General features: G+C 40.8%; 1 protein-coding gene and 1 long non-coding RNA gene across 3 annotated transcripts in view; one reads left to right on the top strand and one right to left on the bottom strand.

Moving 5' to 3' along the window:
• Window positions 1-21,499, bottom strand: part of SLC12A8 (solute carrier family 12 member 8) — a 168,171-nt gene that overhangs the window by 119,420 nt on the left and 27,252 nt on the right. For both annotated transcript variants that reach the window (XM_020985999.2, XM_020986001.2), the window contains exons 3-5: window positions 18,249-18,395; window positions 15,527-15,718; window positions 6,193-6,424 (exon numbers count right to left, since the gene is read on the bottom strand). In XM_020985999.2, coding sequence (XP_020841658.1) covers window positions 6,193-6,424; window positions 15,527-15,718; window positions 18,249-18,395 — 571 coding nt within the window. The remainder of the gene's footprint in view (window positions 1-6,192; window positions 6,425-15,526; window positions 15,719-18,248; window positions 18,396-21,499) is intronic.
• LOC110208142 (uncharacterized) lies at window positions 6,308-13,736 on the top strand. The gene is made up of 3 exons (XR_002324412.2): window positions 6,308-6,398; window positions 10,760-10,833; window positions 13,094-13,736. It is a non-coding gene; the product is annotated as an uncharacterized LOC110208142 (long non-coding RNA).

Raw genomic sequence — 21,499 nt, forward strand, 5'->3', positions numbered from 1 at the left:
GGAAAAAAAATCTCTATACGATATATATTATTTAAAGATTTCCAAGTCCCAGCTAATGTCTCAGTTTTACTCATGTCTGTATACCTCTCTCAGTCCCTAGCACGGGAATGCACTTAAGTTGTTGAATGAAAAGAATGGATGGAAAAATAAAATCTAATACAAAGGGAGGATTCTAGTGCGAAGGACAAAGGCCTAGTACAAAGAAACAAATCCCTTGGAATTTGTTTCCTTTTTTTTTTTTTTTTTGGTTAGGCAATAGGTTTAAGTGACTTGCCCAGGGTCACACAGCTAGTAAGAATTTTGTGTCTGAGGCCGGATTTGAACTCAGGTCCTCCTGAATCCAGGGCCAGTGCTCTATCCACTGCACCACCTAGCTGCCCCAGAATTTGTTTTCAAGGGATGTGACCTGTATATAGGCTTTTCTAATCATTAGTACCAACATAAAGTGCCACATTTGCAAGTAATTGTGAGTTGGGGGGGGCATAGATGCAAACTCAGAGTCTGCTGCATCCTTGGGAGTCTACACTAACCTGCAGAAGTTTGGTATATATGTTTACCAAATTTCTTTTTAGTCTGAACCTATGATTTCATGATACATGACACAGTGGATAGAGCACTAGGCCTTGAATCAGGAAGACTCATCTCCCTGAGTTCAAAGCTGGCCTCAAACACTTCCTAGCTGTGTGACCCTGGGTGAGTCACTTAACGCTGGTTGCCTCAGTTTCCTCATCTGTAAAATGAGCTGCAGAAGGAAATGGCAAACCACTCCAGTGTCTTTGCCAAGAAAACCCCAAATGGGGTCATGGAGAGTTGGACACAACTAAAACAACTCATAACAACAACAATGATTTTATTGGTGTGAGGAACTCTAGGTGAGGGAGCTCCTTCCACCAATCCAGGTCAGTGACTGTATTGCAACTTATAGCCTCAGAGAGTTTTCTGGAGCACTGAGAGGCTGCAACTTGCCCAAGGTCACACAGCCAATATTTGTCAGAGGTGGCATTTGAACCCAGGTCTTCCTGACTATTAGCAGGAAGCCTATACACAATGCTATATAGCCTCCCAGTCAACAACTGTTGAAATGGCTCCGTGATCTCATTGATTCAAGAGTTCTTTCCAATAATGCAGATGACCACCATCCATGTCTGCCCATGAAGTACAACTTATCCATGATCTTGCAGAAAGTGTTCGATCCATTCAATGTGCTGAAAGCTTTATTCAATTTCTTGCCAGGTAATTTGCTCATATTTTCTTCTTATTCTACAGTTCCTCAATGACAACCTTTACTTCCCATTCTTCTTTGGAGTTCCTCCTTGGTTACATGTTGTGACCAACACCCACCCACCATATGCCTCTCCACTGCCTTCTGTGTGATACTCATCCTTAGTTCTTCAGAGGCAGTGATATTCCATGTCTTGCCTTTCTTTGTATTCCCAGTGCTTAGCACAGTGCCTGGCATGTAGTAGGAGGTTAATAAAAGCTTATTGGCTTGACCTTTGTGATTTGTCACAAGCCTCCCAGCCCATGATTAGCTCAGAGTCTTGCTCACTGTCCATTGGTCCTCCATCCCAGATATCCATATGTTGGTCAAATTCTGGTCTACAGGATGTCTGTGCACATTTTAGTTAGTGTATACTTTCCTTCTGATTAAGAAATCTTTTGAATGAAGCACAGGTGAAGGGGCCAACACCTTGGGTGGGGAGCTCAGTGTCAAAAAATGATAGTTAGAATGTCCGAGGCTCCTCTAGCAGCTTTCCAAATGCCTCATCCCAAGCATCACTGGAGCCAGGAAGTCAAGGTGTGTATTTACCACTTCTATTGTATGACCATGGGCAAGTGACTAAACTCCCACAGCCCCAGCTTCCTTTCTGTAAAATGGGAGCAAAGATAGCTAGAGTACCTAACTACTTCAAAGTGTTATGTTATAGCTCAAAGGTGATAATGGGTATATAAGGTGTTAAAAACCATATCCATTTCAGTACCTGGCCCAGGGCCAGGCACACAGAAGTCACTTAATAAATGTTCCTTGGATTGAATTAAATTGAGAATTGAACTTGTTCTATTTTTCCCATATTGTCCTAGGTAGGAGGTTGAATTTCATGATGGCTAAGGTCTCTTCTAAAATTAATATTCGTAATTGTAAACAGGCTGTCTCTCTTTCCATGTAGAAAGATGAGACTCTGGAAGCTTCCACTTTCCAGACAACACTTTGCTGGCCTAGAGCCAGCAAAGACAGCTGTGGCATTCATTATATGATGTAAAGTTTCCCAAACTGGGCAATACCACCCCTGGGAGGGAGCTGGAACGATCCAGGTGGGGCAAGTAGTAGCGTTGGATGCAAGTGGGGGGCATTGAATGAAAATAAAGGGGAGGTAGAAGCATAAGGAAAGAGAGAAGAGAAGAAAATTTTGAAAACTGTTCGTTCATGTTTCATCTGTTGTGCAACATAGTTAAAGTCATAGTGATTACATTATTTTCCAAACAAACACACAAAATGCATTTATATATATATGCAAAACCCATCAGTGGTCAAGTCTGCCCACAGGTCTTAACAAGCAAGTGTTGTCAGGCAAGCGAGATGAACATTGTCAGAAAGTCTAGCATGCATGGGCAGGAATATATTCGGGTAATGACTTGTTTACAATATGATACTATATGGTTACATGATACAATATTCTGTCATCAAAATTTCAATATAGAAAAAATCCCACAAATTTATAATAAATTATTTAATTTAAGATGCATCACTTTAAAAAAAAGTTTATATTTTTTTGAAATGACACAAATTTCAAAAAAAACTGTTAGAGGGTTAAAGAAAGTAGGTTTCCAGGGGCGTACTGAGTAATTTTTTTTAAAAGGGGATGGTAGGCCAAATAAGTTTGGGAACCTCTAATCTAGAGCTAAAAAGAACCTTGGAGATCACCTGCTACAACTCTCTCATTTCACAGATAGGAAAACTGAGACCCAGAGAGATGAAGAGACTTGTCCAATCTTATGTAAGTAGTAAGCTTCAAGGCTGGGATGTGAACTTAGGTCCTCAGACTCTGGTGGATAGAGATGCCTCCATGCTCCAAGATAGAATGATTCAAATGCTGCAGAACTGGATACATGATTATTGGGAAGACAGAAGATAGAAATAAAACATGGAGAAAAGGGAGTTTACTTCAAATAATCCAGGAAAATAGATCTAGGAACATCTGACAAGTGTTCCTCTAGAGAACGCAGGGTTTGTAGCCCAGCTTTGACTGTGATTCTTTGCTTGAACACTTCCAGGGATGAGGAACTTACAATGATGAGGATGATGATGATGGTGATGATGATGATGGTGATGATAGCTAACATTTATTTTTTTTCTTTTTTTTGTATTTAATTTTTTTTTATTTTTTCCATATGCTTTTGAGTTGAAAATTTTTCTCCCTTTTTCTCCCCCCCACCCTCCCCAAGACGGCGTACAATCTGATATAGGCTTTACATTTACATACCCATTAAACATATTTTCACATTAGTGAAGTTGTAAGTGAAAATTAAAACCAATACGAGGAACCATCAGAAAGAGGAAACAAAACTCAACAGAAGGTAAAAATAAGTAATAGTGATTCAACTTCCATAGTTCTTTCTTTGAATGTGAACAGCATTATCCATCCCGAGGCCTCTGGAAATGTCTTAGATCCTCATAATGCTGAGAAAGGTTCAGTTTAACAATCTTAGTCATTGCATAACGTGGCTGTTATTGTGTACAAAGTCCTCTTGGTTCTGCTCACTTCACTCACCATCAGACCATATAAGTCTTTCCAGGTTTTTCTGAAGTCAGCCTGTTCATCATTTCTTACAGCACAATAGTATTCCATTACATTCATATACCACAACTTGCTCAGCCATTCCCCAATTGATGGGCATCCTCTCAATTTCCAAGTCTTTGCCAGATAGCTAACATTTATAGAGTGCTTATTATGTGCCTGGCACAAGGCTAAGCATTTTACAATTATTAACTCATTTAGCTGTTAATTCCATCGCCGGTCAGTTGTGAGAGCTTAAATAATATATTGAGTTCAAATTCACTTTCTTTTAACTTCAACAATTTGACAATTCAATAAATATTTACTAAACATTTACTATGTGAAAATCACTGCGCTAGGCTCTGGGAGCTTACATTCTATTGGGGGGGGGGGACAGAGACTTACCTATACAGAGTTAAGTATAATACAGACTGGAGAGTGATAGGGACAAAGGAAAGATCTATCAAATTAACTTCGGAAAATTGAAAAAGAACACTTTCAGTTAAGGGAATGAAGGAAGGCTATTCAGAAGAGAAAAGATAATGTCTGAGCTGAGCCTTGAAGAAAGATAAGGATTCTGAAAGGGGAGCAGGATGAAGGAATATATTCCGGACACACAAGTATAGGGAAGTGGCTTATGCAAATACATGGACGTGGCAAATAGTATATTCAGTTCAAGAAATTGGTAGTAGCTCCATTTCACTGGAGCCCTGCAGTTGAGAAGGGGAACAATGTAAAATGAGACTGGGGAGGTGAGGAAGGGAGGGAGAAAATTCAGAATTCAAATTTTTTTAAATGAATGTTAAAAATTGTCTTTACATGAAATTGGGAAAGATATTTCTTTTTAATTTATTTTAAACTTAAATACACAAGAAGAGAAAAAGAAATATATTATAAACTTAAATACTAAAACTTAAATACAAAATAGGAAAAGAAAAAAAATTGCCATGTACACACAAAATGTAAGAGAAGACTCAAAACAGATTTCCATCTCAAGAAGGCCTATGTGAAAATACCACCCATTGTGTTGAGAGCTGTCCATCTTTTCTTTGCTTCCTTGTAAGTTTTCTTTTGTTCTCTGCTATGCACTTTTTACTTTGTTCTTTTTGCCCCCTTTCTTCTCCCCTTCCCCAAAGAAGCTACAATTAAGCACGACTACACACACACACATACATATACATGTATATACATATATGCACACATACATATATACATATACATATACATATATATGGAAAAATATTATTTTAAAAAAAGAAATGAAATTTAAAAATTAGGTAGGAGCAGACAGTAAATGGCTTTAAATGCTAGACTAAGGAGTCTGCATTTTATCCTGATAGAATAGGGACCCATTGAAGGTGTCTGAGCAGTGACAAGGTCAGATCTTAGAAAGATTATTTTGGCAACTTGGAGCACTAATAATGCAACCTAGAAATATTCTGCTAGGGGTTGGGTGAGGGGAAAGACATCCATCACCAACTTAGAGGCTACTACCCTAAGGGCTACTCTGCCCATCAGAAAAGAAGGAAAGCAAGTCTTTTTGACTAGTCTGAGGCCCTGGAGCTAAAAATAGTCCCTCCCCACCGTGCTCCCACAAAAAACTATTTATGACTTGAAGTATATTCAAAGGTGGCGCAGTGAATAGAATGCCAGGCTTAGAGTCAAGAAGACCTGAATTCAAATCTAGATTCAGTCACTTACTAGCTATGTGACCTTGGGCAAGTCACTTAACCCTGTCTGCCTCAGTTTTCTCATCTGTAAAAGGGGCTGGAGAAGAAAATGGCAAATTCACCCCAATATCTTTGCCAACAAAACCCCAAAAGGGATCACGAAGAGTTGGGTTTGACTGAAAAAGAACTAGACAACAACAAATAAAGATTCAAGGTGAAAAGAGAGAAATATTCTACTCTGATCAAGAAAGAAAACCAACGCTAAATTAAGAAGTGATCAATCCTAGCCAGGGCATAGTGAGGTTACCAAATTGTGCTTAGGTGTCTGTTTTCTTTAAGATATTGCTTTGAAGAACTACCTAATTTATTTTTTTTAAGATTGAAATTTAGCTATTTTAATAAAGAGGTTTTGTGTTTCATTTTGTTTAAAACAAAGTAATTGAGTAGAAAAGTGTGCTAATACCAGTCTCAAGTAATTATGCCTATGCAAAGTCTGGATGTTCAGACCATGACATCATATCCAAAATACCACTGCTCACCTTGTAGAGGCTAAATCTTTACAGGCCAAGTACGCAGGAGCCTCCTGAGTGCCCTTCCTTACTCACCTGCATCCATGAAGTGAAAGTAAGCATCAGAGACCACTCGGCCTCATTAACTCCAGCTGGCTTCACCTGCCTCCAAAAAGGTGCAGGTGATGTTTAGGGCACCTGCACAGCGGGTCTCAGCAGACACTGGGAGGAGCTTACCTTGGTCCAGGTGTGTGAAAGATCCGCCTACAAAGTCCAGCGTGGAGACGGCCAGCAAGAAAAGCAGCAGTAGCTGCAGGCGGACTATCCACTTCACTCCGGCCAGGTTAATGCCCAGCAAACCCAGAAGGACCGCAAGCGAGATGCTCCTCACCGCCCAGATGTTTCGGAGGCCCAGCAAATCAGAGATTGATTCTGCAAAGCCGGTAACGTACATGGCCCCTGCAACACACTGAAAAGCAAGGTGAGGTTAGTGGCAGGGAGAGAAGAGAAGGCCATATCCAACTCAACAAACATTTATTGTGGACCTTCTGTGTGCGGTGAGGTACTGATTGCTTTGGGGAGGAGGAAGGGTACAAAGTTCAGAAAAGGGAATTTCTGTTCTCAAGAAAGCTGCTGGTTGGTGTAGCAGAGAAAGGGGTGGATTTGGAGTCAGGAAGACCAGAGTTTGAATCCTGTCTCAGATCAAAGAAAGAGGAAAAGAATCCATCTATACAAAAAAAATCATATCAGCTCTTTTTGTGGTGGCAAAGAACAGGAAACTAAGGGGGTACCCATCAATTAGGAAATGGCTAAACAAATATAGATGACAAATAATGTATAGAACCAAAAATGTATATAATAAATATATGTGTATATATGTATATGTGTGTACATATATATATACATATATATACATATATATACATATATATATAACGTATAAAACAAATGTATGCAAATGTAATGGAATACTGTAAGAAATGACAAAGGGGATTATTTCAGAGAAACTTAGGAAAACTCATATGAACTGATTCAGAATGAAGTGAGCAGAACCAGGAAAACAAGTGGTATCATAATAACATCATAAAAAACAAACAATTTTGGAAGACTTGAGAATTCTGATTGCCGATATGATCAATTATGATTCCAAAAGCTCCATAATGAAGCATGCTACCCATTTACCAGCACACTTCTGCTTCTATACAATTAGCATCATAGGTCTAGAATTGGAAGGAGCCTGAACGGTCCATCCTAGAGTAGGATCACGGCTCTGGAGCTGAAAGAAGTTTCAGTGTCCACCTAGCCTAACACCCTCATTTTGCAGATGAGAAAAGTGAGGCCTAGGGAGAAGTGAATTATCCAAGGTTACACAGCACCCAGGACCTCGAACTCCGAGCACTCTCTCCACTGCCCCACGTGCCCAGTGTTGCCTCACATATTTCAGTAATATAGGCTCTTTTCTGCTCTCCCTCCACCCCACTTCCCAGATCTAGTTAATAAAGAATTGGTAGAACAAAACCAAATTACAAGATCTCCAAATTATAGTAACACATATAATGAAGTGGGGTAGCTAGGTGGCAATGGATAGAGTGCAGAGCCTGGAGTCAGGAAGACCCGAGTTCAAATGCAATCTCAGACACTTACTAGCTGTGTGACTCTGGGAAAGTCACTTAACCCTATTTGCCTCAGTTTCCTCATCTGTAAAATAAGCTGTTGAAGGAAATGGCAAACCACGCTAGTATCTCTGCCAAGAAAACCCCAACTGGGGTCACAGAGTCAGATGTGACTGAAATGACTGAACAACAAATGAAGTATAAATGTGTCATAATCAAATACTCCCCCCCACTCCCTACCATGTAAGGTCCTTGAGTGCAGGTACTATATCATAAAAAAACAAACAAACAAAAAACCTTCACCCTGGCACTTAAAAGTAGACACTGAATGTTTGCTGCAATTTTTATCCCAAGGGACTAGTCCATAACTAGGAAAATAAAACCTCCACTTTTGTCAGAACCCATAGAGACAAAGACCTAAGATGGCTTGGTGGATGCAAAGCCGGACTTGGAGTCAGGAAGACCCCAGTTTGAATCCTGTCTCAGACACTTACTAGCTGTATGACTCTGGGCAAGTTACTCAACCTTTCTGTGCCTCAGATTCCTCATCTGTAAAATGGAGATAATAACAGCAAATGGAGAAAATAATACGTCTTGGGGTTGCTCAGAGGATCAAATGAGTTACTACGTGAAGTGCTTTGCAAACCTTAAAGTGTTCAATGCTAGCTATTATTAACCCATTTATTAGTACTGCTTTTTATTGGAGGAGGAAAAATATATCCCCCCAAAATCAAATTGATTCTGATTCCATTTTGTAATTGATTTTATTCTCTATCACCCCCAATATGTTGTAAAAATAGATTTTCTCAATCCCTAAGGATTCTTAAGGGGAAGGGGGAATGTAGAAATATTACTGTAATGTCTTATTACAAAAGGTTTAAATTTTTAAAATTTTTTATTATCTATTTATAAACATAATATATAAATATATTATTTCAAAAGTTTTTCTTAAAGTTTTCTTAAAGCATAAGCATTCTTGAAATCCACTCTATCTCTCCCATGCCTGTGCCTTTGTTCATGCCATCCCCCATTCCAGGAACAGACTTCCACCTCAATCTCCACCTGTTGAAGGCCCTCCCTGCCTTCAAGGCCCAACTCAGGGGCGACATCTTGGCAGCCTTCCATGTACCAAGGCACTGTCCTTTCCCCAAGCCATAAGTGATCTCTCCCTCCTCCAGTCTCTCGCAGCATGTAGCTCAGACTTTATCTTTGCACTTTTAAAAATGCTACCTAGAATCACAGTTATTTTTGTATGTGTTTCTCCCCCTCTCCCAGCCCTGGACTACTAGACTGTAAACTCCCTGAGAGCACATTCTCTATTACATATGTCTTTGAGGGATCCTTTATCACTTAGTGCATGTAGCATATAGGAATTTCATGAACTGAACTGAATCTTTCATTTTCAGCAGAAAAAAAAAACTTAGCTTCCTATTCTGTAAGATGAGGAATCAGAGTGGGGAGGGAATCACTGAACATATTACCAAGGTACTATTTTATAGAGTAAAAAATTATCTATTTCCAAAAGTAACATCTCCATCTTTTTCCTTTATTGAATTTAATTTAGTTTTAAGCCCCATTTAATTTCTGCATATAGGCACAACTTTTCTTATATCTTGAGTGGCAAAGCTCCCTCAATCCATGATTAATGCTTCAAGACAGCCATAGGCCCTATACATGTAGATCAACTCCCAGAGGGAAAACTCCAGGTTTGTATAGGGTTTTTTCTGTACTCACACCAAAGCACTTAAAATACTCTTTGGACTGTGCATTTGGAAAATACTTTAAAGCCAGACAGCTCCCAGCATGGGAAAATCATTTCCCAAGGATGGTGGATATAAATACCAGAAATAGGGAAGCTACCAAATCATATTCTGACTCTGGCTCAGTAAAAGAAATTTGTGACAAGGATTCAAACTCATCTGGAAAGACCAACTAAGAAAGGAAACAAAACTGCCTAGAAGGCTGATCAGATCTCCTCCCAGGCTGGAGTTGGCAACTCATGGAAAGAGCTGAAGTCACTAAGCTGCATACCTTCTAACCCTGACATACCTCTACTAGACCAATAGTCCACAGGATCAAAGAAAGAAAAAAAGGACCCATATATACAAAAATCTCGGTAGCAGCTCTTTTTTTTAAAAAAAGAAGTTAGATTTTTATTACTATTATTATCATCATCATTATCATAATTACTATTGTCACAGAAAATCAGCCTTGACTAAGAAATATGGAAAGCCATGATTCAGTGGAAATAATACCTTTCTGGAATCAATTGTCCTAAGGGTGGAAGAGATTTCTCAACCCCCCTCCTCCAATTTAATAGTATTTTAATTTTTCCACTTACATGTAAAGATAGTTTTCAACATTCACTTTTATAAGATTTTGAGTTCCATTTTCTCCTCCCCTCCCCAAGACAGCATGCAATCTGATATAGGCTATACATATACAATCATATTAAACATATTTCCACATTAGTGATATTGTGAAAGAAGAATCAGAACAAAAGGGAAAAGCCAAGAGAAAGAAAAAGAAAAAAAAAAAAGAAAATAGTATGCTTCCATCTGCATTCAGACTCCATAGTTCTCTCTCTGGATGTGGATAGCATTTTCCACCATGAGTCTTTTGGAGTTCTCTTAGATCCTTGCATTGCTGAGAAGGGCTAAGTCTATCAAAGTTATTCATCACTCAGTGCGGCTGTTACTGTGTACAATGTTCTCCTGGTTCTGCTCATTTCATTCAGCATCAGTTCATATACATCTTTCCAGGTTTTTCTGAAGTCTGCTTGCTCATCATTTCTTACAGTACAATAGTATTCTATTACATTCACATACCACAACTTATTCAGCTGTTCCCCAATTGATGGGCATCCCTGCAATTTCCAATTTTTTGCCACCACAGAAAGAGCTAGCAGCTCTTTTTTTGTAGTGGCTGAGAGCTAGCAACTAAAGGGGTGCCCATCAATTGGGGAATTGGGGAATAGGAGAATGAAGTATGGAGTAGGAATACAATGGAATATTATTGCCCCTTAAAAATCATGAAATGGACTTTCAGAGAAACCTGGAAAGACTTGTATGAACTAATTCAGAGTGAAGTGAGTAAAACCTGCAAGATGATTTGAACAATAACAAAAATATTGTAGACAAACAACTTTGAAAGCATTAAGAACTCTAATCAATGATCAATCATGATTTCAGAGGACCTGTGATGAAGCATGTTGCCTACTTCCTGACAGATTATGGACTCAAGATGAAGAATGAGACATAATGAGGTAAATGAGACATAGTATTTTTTAACATGGCCTATGTGGTATTTTTTTTTTCTGGAACATGTATATTTGTTGCTTTTTTTTCCTTTTTAATTGTGGGGTTCAGGAGGGAGATAAAATAAATGCTTATTGATTGAAAAATTAAATCTTAAAAAGAAAATGTTCTTTTAACTTTATTTTTATTATGCCTATGGAAACATTTTCACTTCCACATGAACCACCATCTCTCAATTTTTTGGCTGTTTGGGTTTTTTTCCCCTCCCATGGGGGTATTTTTGGTGTGCAGTTTTCTGTCTCTGCCCTTGGGACCCTCTGTACCCTAGAGGGGGCTCTGCTGAACTGGGATGATCCACTAAGGATTGAAACCATCCCTGGGCTCCTGCCAATGATGCTTAGTTTGAAGGGTTGGTCTGTTTCCTCCTCTGGGAAGGGAAGGGAAAAATGATGACTTTCTATGCCCATCTCACAGCCTGTCTAGTTGTGGAACAGCTGTGAAATATAAAATCACTCTACAAATCCCTAGCCTGGCAATAAAGCAGTCCTCATGATTGCTGCCATCTCAAATATGCTATACCCGAAAGATCTTTCTCTAGGAAAAGCAAATATTTTTAAAAGAGAGCAGCAACTATCTCTCTGACTCTGTCTGTCTCTCTGTCTCTTTCTCTCTCTCACATACACACACATATACACACACACACACACACACACACACATACATACACGCACACATACACGTGCACAACTATCCCTTTTTAAAGTTCTCTCCTAATGCAATGAGGATTGGGTGTATTTACACTGAAATATTTGGCTTTATACAAACAAATAAAAATAAAAAACAGCCTGACTTAGAAAACAGTCATGCCCTCTTACTCTGGTCTTTAAACTGTTTTCTCAACCCTACCTCTCCACACACTATCATAAAAGGCTTTTTCAGTTGAAGGAATGCTCCCAGGGGGCTGGCTACTCTTTAGTGGCCACACTTTGTCTTTTTAGAGTTCAGGCAGTGTCTTTGTGTTTCAGCTAAATAGGACTCAATACTTCCTATTCATTTGCCTGCCATCTGAGAGCCTTCCATCCATCCTAATAGGGCCTGCCTTCTGGCTTAGAATTCTCTCCTTCTGGGAGAGAAGGTCCATATCAGAGGGCCAATCAATGCTCTCTTCCTGAGTTGTGAAATGGGACTGAAAGGCCAAGCTTTGGGCTTCCTTGGTTGAGACTCAAGAAGCTACTCCCTACCCCTCCCTGCAAAAAAGGGTGTGGGAATATTGCAGCTGTGCCCGGGAAATGAGTGGAACCAACAGAACGTTGTATGCAGTAACAGCAATATTGTTTTAAGAATGACTATAAGTGACTAAGTCATTTTGACTATTATAAGTACCCAAATTAACTACAAAGGACATATGAAGAAAGATGCTATCTGCATCCTGAGAAAGAACTGATAAATAGAAGTATGTATAGGATGGCTTTACATACACACACATTTGTGTCTGATGGCAACCATCTCTAGGGCAGGGAGGAGAAGAAAAAAAGAAAAAATAGAAAATTACATGATTTTATTATGTATTTATTTATTTATTGGCTAGGCAATGGGGTTAAGTGACTTGCCCAGGGTCACACAGCTACTAAGTGTTATGTGTCTGAGGCTGGATTTGAACTCAGGTCCTCCTGACTTCAGGGCCGGTGCTCTATCTACTGCGCCATCTAGCTGTCCCCATTTTATTATGTATTTAAAAGGAATAGCAAATTGTACATAACAGATTTGCAGTTTCATGTGCATCCATCTTTTTTTCTATTCTACTATGTCATGGAAATGCTTATTCTATTTCTTAAGTTCAGAATAAAATTTTTTTAAAAATAGAAAATTACATGTTGGGGGGAAAAGAGCTACAGAGCAGATACCCATTGACTGGGGAATGGGCAACCCAATTGTGACAGATTCATGTGTTAGGATACTATTGCACCATAAGAAATGATAAATATATGAATTCAGAGAAGCATAGGAGGGATTGTCTAGACTGATGCCAAATGAAGAAAGCAAACCAGGAAAATAATATACACAATAATTGTAATGATGTAAATGAAAGGAAAACCAAGACAAGACAATGTTGCATAATTGCAATGACCAACAAGAAAAATAAAAACATCTCCCTTCTTTCCTTGGAAGGATGGGAGACTATGGATGGGTGATGTTGCATATATACAATCAAACAGGATTGTTATATCACTTAGTTTTGCTAAACTGATTTTCTCTCCACTCATACAGCCACTGCCTTGGTGTAGGCCCTCCTCATGTCACACCTGGATTGCTTCTAGGACCTGCTGGTCAATCCGTCCCTCTCCAGTGTCTTCCCCACACCAAGCCATCCTCCATTCAACCATCGAACTGGTCTTCCGAAGTCATATGTCTGTCAATGTCACTCACCTCTTCAATAAACTCAGTGGCTCACTATCACCTCTCAGATCAAAGAGAAAGTCCTCTATCTGGAACCCAATGCCCTTCATGACCTTTCCAGTCTTCCTACACCTTACTCCACTTACTCTGACTGTCCATTGCACAAGACACTCCATCCCCCAACTCCAGGGATTTTCACTGGCTGTCCCCCATGCATAAAATTCCCTCAATGGTCATTCCTACCTCCTGGCTTCCTGGCTAAGTCCAGCTAAAATCCTACCTTCTGCAAGAAGTCTTTCTTGATCTCCTTTAATGCTTGTCACTTCCCTCTGGGATTATCTCCGATTTATCCTGAATAGAGCTTGTTTGTACATAGCTGTTTGCATGTTGTCCCTCCCATTAGACTGTGAGAGAGCAGGGAGTACCTCCTGCCTGTCTTTGTATTCTCAGGGCTTAACACAGTGTCTGGTACACAATGGGAGCATAATAAATGAGAACTGACTTGTTGGCTTTATTATAAGGAAAAGCTCACTAAGGCAGTGAGGGAACACGTGTAGGTATATCTGGAGACCAAGATGTTAAAAACAAATGCTGATAAAACTTTTTTTTAAGAAATTAGTTGCTAGGTGGGGCAGCTGGGTGGTGTAGTGGACAGAACACCAGCCCAGGAATCAGGAGAGGCTGAGTGCAAATCCAGCCTCAGACACTTGACACTAGCTATGTGACCCTAGGCAAGTCACTCAACCCTAACTGCCTCACCAAAAAAAAAAAAAGACATCAGTTGCTAGGCTAGATGACATTACAGGGGACAGAACCAAGGAAGATAATCAGTGTTGTAAATGGACAATCAGCTAAACAAGGTTACATATCAGTATTTTAACACTGGGAAGGGATTGGATTTAATGACATTGTTAGGAAATAAAGATGAATGGGGCAATATTACATAGTTATGTTTTGCACAGTTTGTTGTTTTTTGCCAGACCTGTGACTTTCTCAGTGTAGGAAGCTCTCCCTCTCCCACCTCCTTTACTCCCTCTATGCAATTTCCTCTACCAGCGTAGGTTAGTGCCTTCTCTGAAACTTACAGTCTTAGAGTTGCCAGTGCCACTGATTCGCCCAGGGTCACACAGCTAGTATGTGTCAAAGGCAGCATTTGAACCCAGGTCTTCCTGACTCTGAGGCCAGGGCACTACTCACAGTTTTATATGTGTATGTATGTATGTGTGTATATATACTTATTTGTATATATACACATGTATGTGTATATACATATGCATATTATGTGTGGTCTATGTATATATGTATATGTTATTAGAAATAAATATATAAAATAGAAATAGTCATAAGACCACAAGGCCATTGCCTTAGAGTTGGAAAGGACCTAAGAAGTGATCTAACCCAAACTCCTCATCTTAAAGAGGAAAAAATGAGTCCAAACTCATTTGTACAAAAATATTTATAGCAGCTCTTTTTGTGGTGGCAAAGAATTGGAAATTGAGGGAAGTTCCCCTCAACTGGAGAATGGCTGAACGAGTTGTAATAAATGAAGGTGATGAAGTATGACTGTGCTGAAAGAAATGATGAAGGGGATGGTTTCAGAGAAACATGGGAAGACTTGCATGAACTGATGCAAAGTGAAATGAGCAGAGCCAGGAGAACAATTTATATAATGACAACACTATGATAAAGACATATAATTTTGAAACAAGAACTCTGATCAACACAATGACAACAATTCCAAAGAATTCATGATGAAATACTCAATCTATCTCCAGATAGAGAAGTGATGGAATCAGAGTACAGACTAAAACATATTTACTTCACTTTCTTTCCTTTCTTTTTTTACACATGGCTAATGTGGGAATTTGTTTTGCTTGACCATACACATTTATAATGGTTTTGTTTTCCTTGCTTTCTCAAGAAAAGAAAGGAAGGAGAGAATTCTAAACTGAAAATTATATTAAATTTTAAAAAAGAAATGTGCCCAAAAAAAGTGAAATGACTTTATGAGTTCATTGAGGCAGTAGTGGTAGAGTTTGAATTCAAAGCTAGGTCTTCTGACTTGAAGGCCATTTCTTTTTCCATTTTACAACGCACTTTGCAAGTGACCCTCCCACCCCTCCAGCCCAAGTCAACTCCAAACAGTGCATGTACTAGACACCTGCTATACATCCAAGGCTATGCTGTATACGTGTCCCCAAGGCCCTGGGAGCATTGCCCTAAGAACCCTGTGTTATCCACCTATTATAAAAAAGAATCCCAGCCCCTGCTGAGCCCAAGAAAACCAGGGCAACAGACACTCACCTGACCAAACACGTACAGCAGGCCAAAAGTGCCTCCAAGCTTCCCACCAAGGACAAAAGAGATCATGGAGTAGACACCCCCATTCCCAATGCTGCACCGCTCTGCAACACCGATGCCAGACAGGACGGTCACCAGAGCAACAAGGATGACGAAGGAGACCAAGACCATGCCGACGAGCACCCCGGCGTTCCCCTACAATGGAGGAACAAGACAGGAATTAGGAATGACAAGGCTACAATTAGCCATTCACATCCCTACGGATGCCAGTCTACCAGGCACCATGCTCCCCCAGTGGGGCAGACAGTGCAGGGCACCTCTGTCATGGGCAGTTCAGCAATGTAATAAAAACTCTCCTCTCAACCCCACGCTCCATCCCACCTCAAAGAGTATCACACACATGATAAGCTGTCCCAGATTGCTGATCGGCAGTGGAGGAGCCCTGGGCTGGGAGTCGAGACCTGGGTTGGAATCCTGATTCCGTTACTTACTACCTACAGGAGCTTGGGATTCATCTCTCTAGAGGTGAGTGGATGAAATGATTCATGAAGACCATTCCAACTCTAAATCCGGGGACTCGATTCTTCTCATTTATGGGTCAGAAGTGTTACAAATAGCTCAAAGTCACAGAGTGGAAAAAGGACTAGAAGTCAGGAAAATGGGCTTTCATGTTCTTGGTGACCTTGAGTCAATTGAGGAATCTCTTTGTACCTCCATTTTCCCATCTGTAAGACAGGGATAATAATGCTTGCTATCTCTGTGACCTTGGGCAAGTTACTTAACCTCTTTAGTTTCTTTAGTTCAGTTTTCTCATCTGTAAAAATGGAATTCACTGGATCATAGGTTTAGAACTGGAGATGATTTTAAAGGTCATTGAGTCCAGCCTTCTCATTAAAAATGAGGAAATAGGACCAGAGATACTGGGTGACTTGCCCTGTATGGATCACACAGTTAATAAGAATCTGAGGCAGGATTGGAATTCAGGTCTTCCTGACTCCAAGTTCGGACTCTCTCCAGCACACTACACTATCTCCTAACTAGATGACACTCCACCCACAGCCCCCGCCAGCTCCCACTCTATGATCTTATGTTCCCCCAACTGATTTGCCTGTTGGGAAGTGAAATCGCAGCATGAGAAGAATCTTTGGTGGGGGACAGGGAGGTGGGAGGCAGAGAAAGGAAAGGACAGGAAATGCTGAGCTTCAGTTCCTAGGTTTCCTCAGCGCACATACCATCCTCTTATTTAACACAAAAAGAGGACCCTTTGTTCTCTCCCTTGGCTCCAGTCCTGAGTCAGCTTTGCCCTCAGGACTCCCTATCCTTCGGTCAAGGACCTGTAGGGGAGGTTGGAGGGTGGGGGTGAAAAGAGAATGAGCTGGGAAAGGGGGAGAAAGTTTAACCCAGGTTCCTGGGTCCCTCAGAGGTTACTAACTGGATTACCTCCTCCCCTGGCTGACAAATCACCTCCTGGGGTTTCCCCTCCCTCACCCCTGACTCCCCACAATACTGATTCCCTCTCAGCTTCTATATACGTTGAATTCAAGTGATGTCCTGCTGGGCTTCCTGCCCAGGTTCAAGGTTAGCAGGACAATGGGCTCAGCCTTTCCCCGCTCCCCAACATTACTCCTGTAGCATCTGCCTCTGCTTCCTTCCATCAGTGTAGACAACAATACTGACTCACCAGTGTACAATGCTTTACGGTTTACAAAGCACTTAGTGGAAATCGTCCCATTTGACTTTCACAACTGTGAGTGAGTCAGTGTAAATATTATCATCCTCCTTTTACAGATGAGGTAACCTAGGCTCAGGCAGGCTAGGTGATTTGTTTAAAGTACACATAGCTAGTCAGTGGCAGACAAGACTTGCACTCGGGTCCTTTAGTTTTAAATCTCTTCTCCTACTCAACACCACCCAGATGTATGGTGCAGCTACAGCAATGGTGCCAAACTCAAATAGAATTGGGGGCCACTAAATCATATATAAAGATCCCTGCAGACTGCATAGGGGCAGCTAGGCGGTGCAGTGGGTAGAGCATAGGGCCCAGAATCAGGAAGACCTGAGTTCAAATTTGGTCTCAGATACTTACTAGCTATGTGACCCTGGGTAAGTCACTTAACCCTGTTTGCCTCAGTTTCCTCATCTGTAAAATGAGCTGGAGAAGGAAATAGCAAACCACTCCAATATCTTTGCCAAGAAAACCCCAACTGGGGTCACAAAGAGTGTGATACAACTAATCACTAAGCAGACCAAATATTGACTTAGAAAACCACATATTAGCCTTATCTATGTTCAGCTGTATTTTTATTTATTTTGTTAAATATCTTCCAATTGCATTTTTATCTAGGTTAGGATGGCCTAGGAGTGCTGGGGGCCTTAAATGCTGCCCATGGGCCTTGTGGTTGACACTCCTGGTGTAAAGGGAAGGACCCCGAATTGATTCACATCCAAGAAGTGGTTAATCCCCACGCTGCTGGTTTCATGTGCTTGTTTCTCACTCGGTGTTGATAGAGTGTGTTTTTCTCTCTAATCTAATCTAATGCACCAGGAAGAACTGTCTGAGATGGAGAGCCCCCTGAGAACAGGTTCCAGGTCCAGGCCATTGGCTTTCTGCTGCACCACCACCGTGACATACGTAATTAGGCACAAGCAGAATCCAGGCTTTGGGATGGGGGGGATGGGAAGCAATCAGGCCCAGAGAGGCTCCCAGACCTCCCCCACAACTCACCACCAGCCAGCCTGTCCTGAGGAAAAGGACAACACCAAAGATGTTGATCATACAGGATGTGAACACACCATCCCATGTCCCAAAAAGCACTGGCTCCCAAACGAACAGTTGGATCTTCCACCAGGGCTGGGGCTGGGCCAGGGAATCCTGGGGAGCAAAGCAAGTCTATGTTAATGCGTTACATCAGCAGGAGCAGCTGAGAAGGAAAAAAAAAAGAGGAAAGAGAAAGGAAAGAGGAAGAAGACAAGAATTAACCAATATGGTGGATAGAGCACCAGTCCTGGGGTCAGGTGGACCTGAGTTCAAATCTAGCCTCAGATATTTACTAGCTGTGTGACCCAGGGCACACTAGGCTAGGTAACCCTGTTTGCCCTAGTTTCCTCATCTATAAAATGATCTAAAGAAGGAAATGGCAAACCACCCAGTATCTTTGCCAAGGAAACCCCAAATGGGGTCAGAAGATGCAGACACAACTGAACACAACTGAACAACAAACTATCTGCATGAAAGAATGAAAAAGCATTTAAGTGCTTCCTATGTGCCAAGTTGCTGACAATACAAATACAAAAATGAGTCAGTCCCTGCCCCCTGGAGCAATGCTAATAACATTAATTCTAATAGGGGGATACAACATGCAGAAGAGAATGGAGGCCAAGAAAGGGAATTTGTGTCTGAGGAGTCACAGGGATCACACAGGTCCTGGTGTCAGGGCAGGTGTGACAGTGCCCGGCCCCTATACACACATACATACTGGGTACTAGGCACTATACCAAGGGTTAGGGACTGCAAAGACAAAAATGAAACAATCCCTGCTTTCAGGAGAAACAACATATACATAAACTAAATATATACAAAGAAAATACAAGACACTAGCAGCTGGGTAGATCCAGGAGGGCTCATAGAGGAGGTAAAGCTTGAGTGGAGCTTTGAAGGGAACCAGGGATTCTACGAGGTAGAGGTAAGGGAGCAGGGCAGTCCAGTGGCAGGACGGCTTGTGCAAAGGCACAAAGAGAGAAGATGGTGTAAGTGAGGAATCCCGAGCAGTTCAATGTAGCCAGACTGTAGTGGCTGGGTGTAATCAGCCTGGAAAAGTGAGCTGCACTCCTCCCCCCGGCCCCACTGAGAAATCAAGTATTATGAAACAAACATACAACTCATTCAAGATATTTTTCCATGGGGGGGGTGGAAAACAAGAAAAATAAAGTAAGAAAATTATACATCAATTTGTACTTAGAGTTCATCAGTTCTTTTCTGGAGGTGGATAGCATTTTTCATCATGAGTCCTTTGGAATTGTCTTGGATCATTGTATCAATCAGAATAGTCAAATCTTTCACAATTGATCATCATTACGATATAGGTATTACTATACACAATGTTCTCCTGGGTCTGATCACTTCACTTTGCATCAGTTCATATAGGTCCTCACAGGTTTTTCTGAAACTGTCCTGCTCATCATTTCTTATAGCACCAAAGTATTCCATCACAATCACATATTACTTGTTCAGCCATTCCCAATTGATGAGCATCATCTCGATTTCTAATTCTTTGTCACCATGAAAAGAGCTAATGGGCAGATTTTCAGAGTCAGTAGTCACATATTCTAGGGCGTCATAGAGTATGTTAGGGTCCAGGAAAATACCAGCAACAAAATAGCAAGGGTAAGAAATTGGCAGAGGAGGTGGAAATAGCTCAGGAGGGATTCTGGGAGTTGTGGGGACCACATGATGACCTCAAGGGAGTTAGGTGCTTGGTTACCTCCACAATCCAAAGTCAGGGCTCACTCCTCTTCTATTTCAGGACTTGAGGGCATACATTGAGATGTCCATTGGTCCATGAACAAGACCACAATGACTTTGTATTTAAGAAAAAAGGGAGTTTATTATAAAATGTGGTAAAGCCATAATGATTTCTGAGTTTCTGCTTCATAGTCCTATGTAGAACACCATGTGACTGAACGTATTTATAAAAACCAAAATAAAACAGTGGCCCAATTATGACCCCCCAAAAAAAAGAAATAAAAGAAAAGTGGGCTGCAATCAGGATGTGAGGGGCTGGCTTCTATTACAAATAGACCAGTCTGTATTTGATCACAGAGGTCAACAGGGAGCCACTAGAACTTACTGAGCAGAAGGGTGACATGTTCAAGCTTGTCTTGTGGAGGAGGGCTTAAAGAAGGGAGAAACTTGAATAGTAAAAATTAACCAAGGAATTGAATAAAGGGTCTTGAGCAGTAACTCTTTATTCAACACATCAAACTTAAGTATTTAGATGGACCTAGTACCTAATTGTTATCAGTACTTCACCCAGCGGTATGCTGGTAAATGTTTGACAACCAGCCCTCCAAAAAAAAATGTACACCAGGACAAAATTTAATCTGAATTATTGACATTTTCTCCATCATTTTCTTAAGTCTAGACCAAGGGTGGAGAACCTGGGGACTCGAGGCCACACATGGCCCTCGAGGTCCTCAAGTGAGGCCCTTTGATTGAATCCAAACTTCACAGAATAAATCCCCTTAATAAAAGGGCCGCACCCACAGACCTAGAAGGCCACATGTGACCTGGAGGCCCCAGGTTCCCCACCCCTGGTCTAGACAATCAAGATTTGATTTGTAGTGTTTGTCAATTTCTGATGCTTAAATGCTCACACTAAAAATTTAACAGAGTGGGGCAGCTTTGTGGCACAGTGTGGATAGAACACTGGGCCTGGAGGAAGGACGACCTGAATTTAAATTTGGCCTCAGACACTTACTAGCTGTGTGACCCTGGTCAAGTCACTTAACCCCAATTGCCCCCCTCTACCTAAATGAAATGAATAAAAATAAATAAAATAAAAAATAAGTGAATAAAAATAAAAATTTAGCAATTTGTTCTTAGGAGCCAGTTTAAGCTGACTCCAGAACAGTCCTGACTTCAGCCAACCAGACTAGCTCATGCTATGTAATTACTGTCTGTATTGTTTCAGTTCCTCCAAAGAGACTCCATCCAATATATTGGAACCATGTCTGGTTCTCCTACTATTTCCTGAATACTAATATAGCCTTTGTGCTGGCCAAATGTTATCCTTCAATTCCCCCTAAACAATATTAAAATACTAAGAACAGCTTAGAAATATTGAAACTGATGTTAGGTAATTATGTTCTGAAGTTTATGCTTGTAAAAGATCATTTAGGAAGGGAAAGGATAACTTGAAATGAGATTGTTTGGCCTTCTCATTTCCTACCTAATCAAGTCAACATTGTCTCCTTTTA

The sequence above is a fragment of the Phascolarctos cinereus genome, unplaced genomic scaffold (genome assembly GCF_003287225.1).
Source record: "Phascolarctos cinereus isolate Bilbo 61053 unplaced genomic scaffold, phaCin_HiC Scaffold_726;HRSCAF=1367, whole genome shotgun sequence".
NCBI lineage: Eukaryota > Metazoa > Chordata > Mammalia > Diprotodontia > Phascolarctidae > Phascolarctos > Phascolarctos cinereus.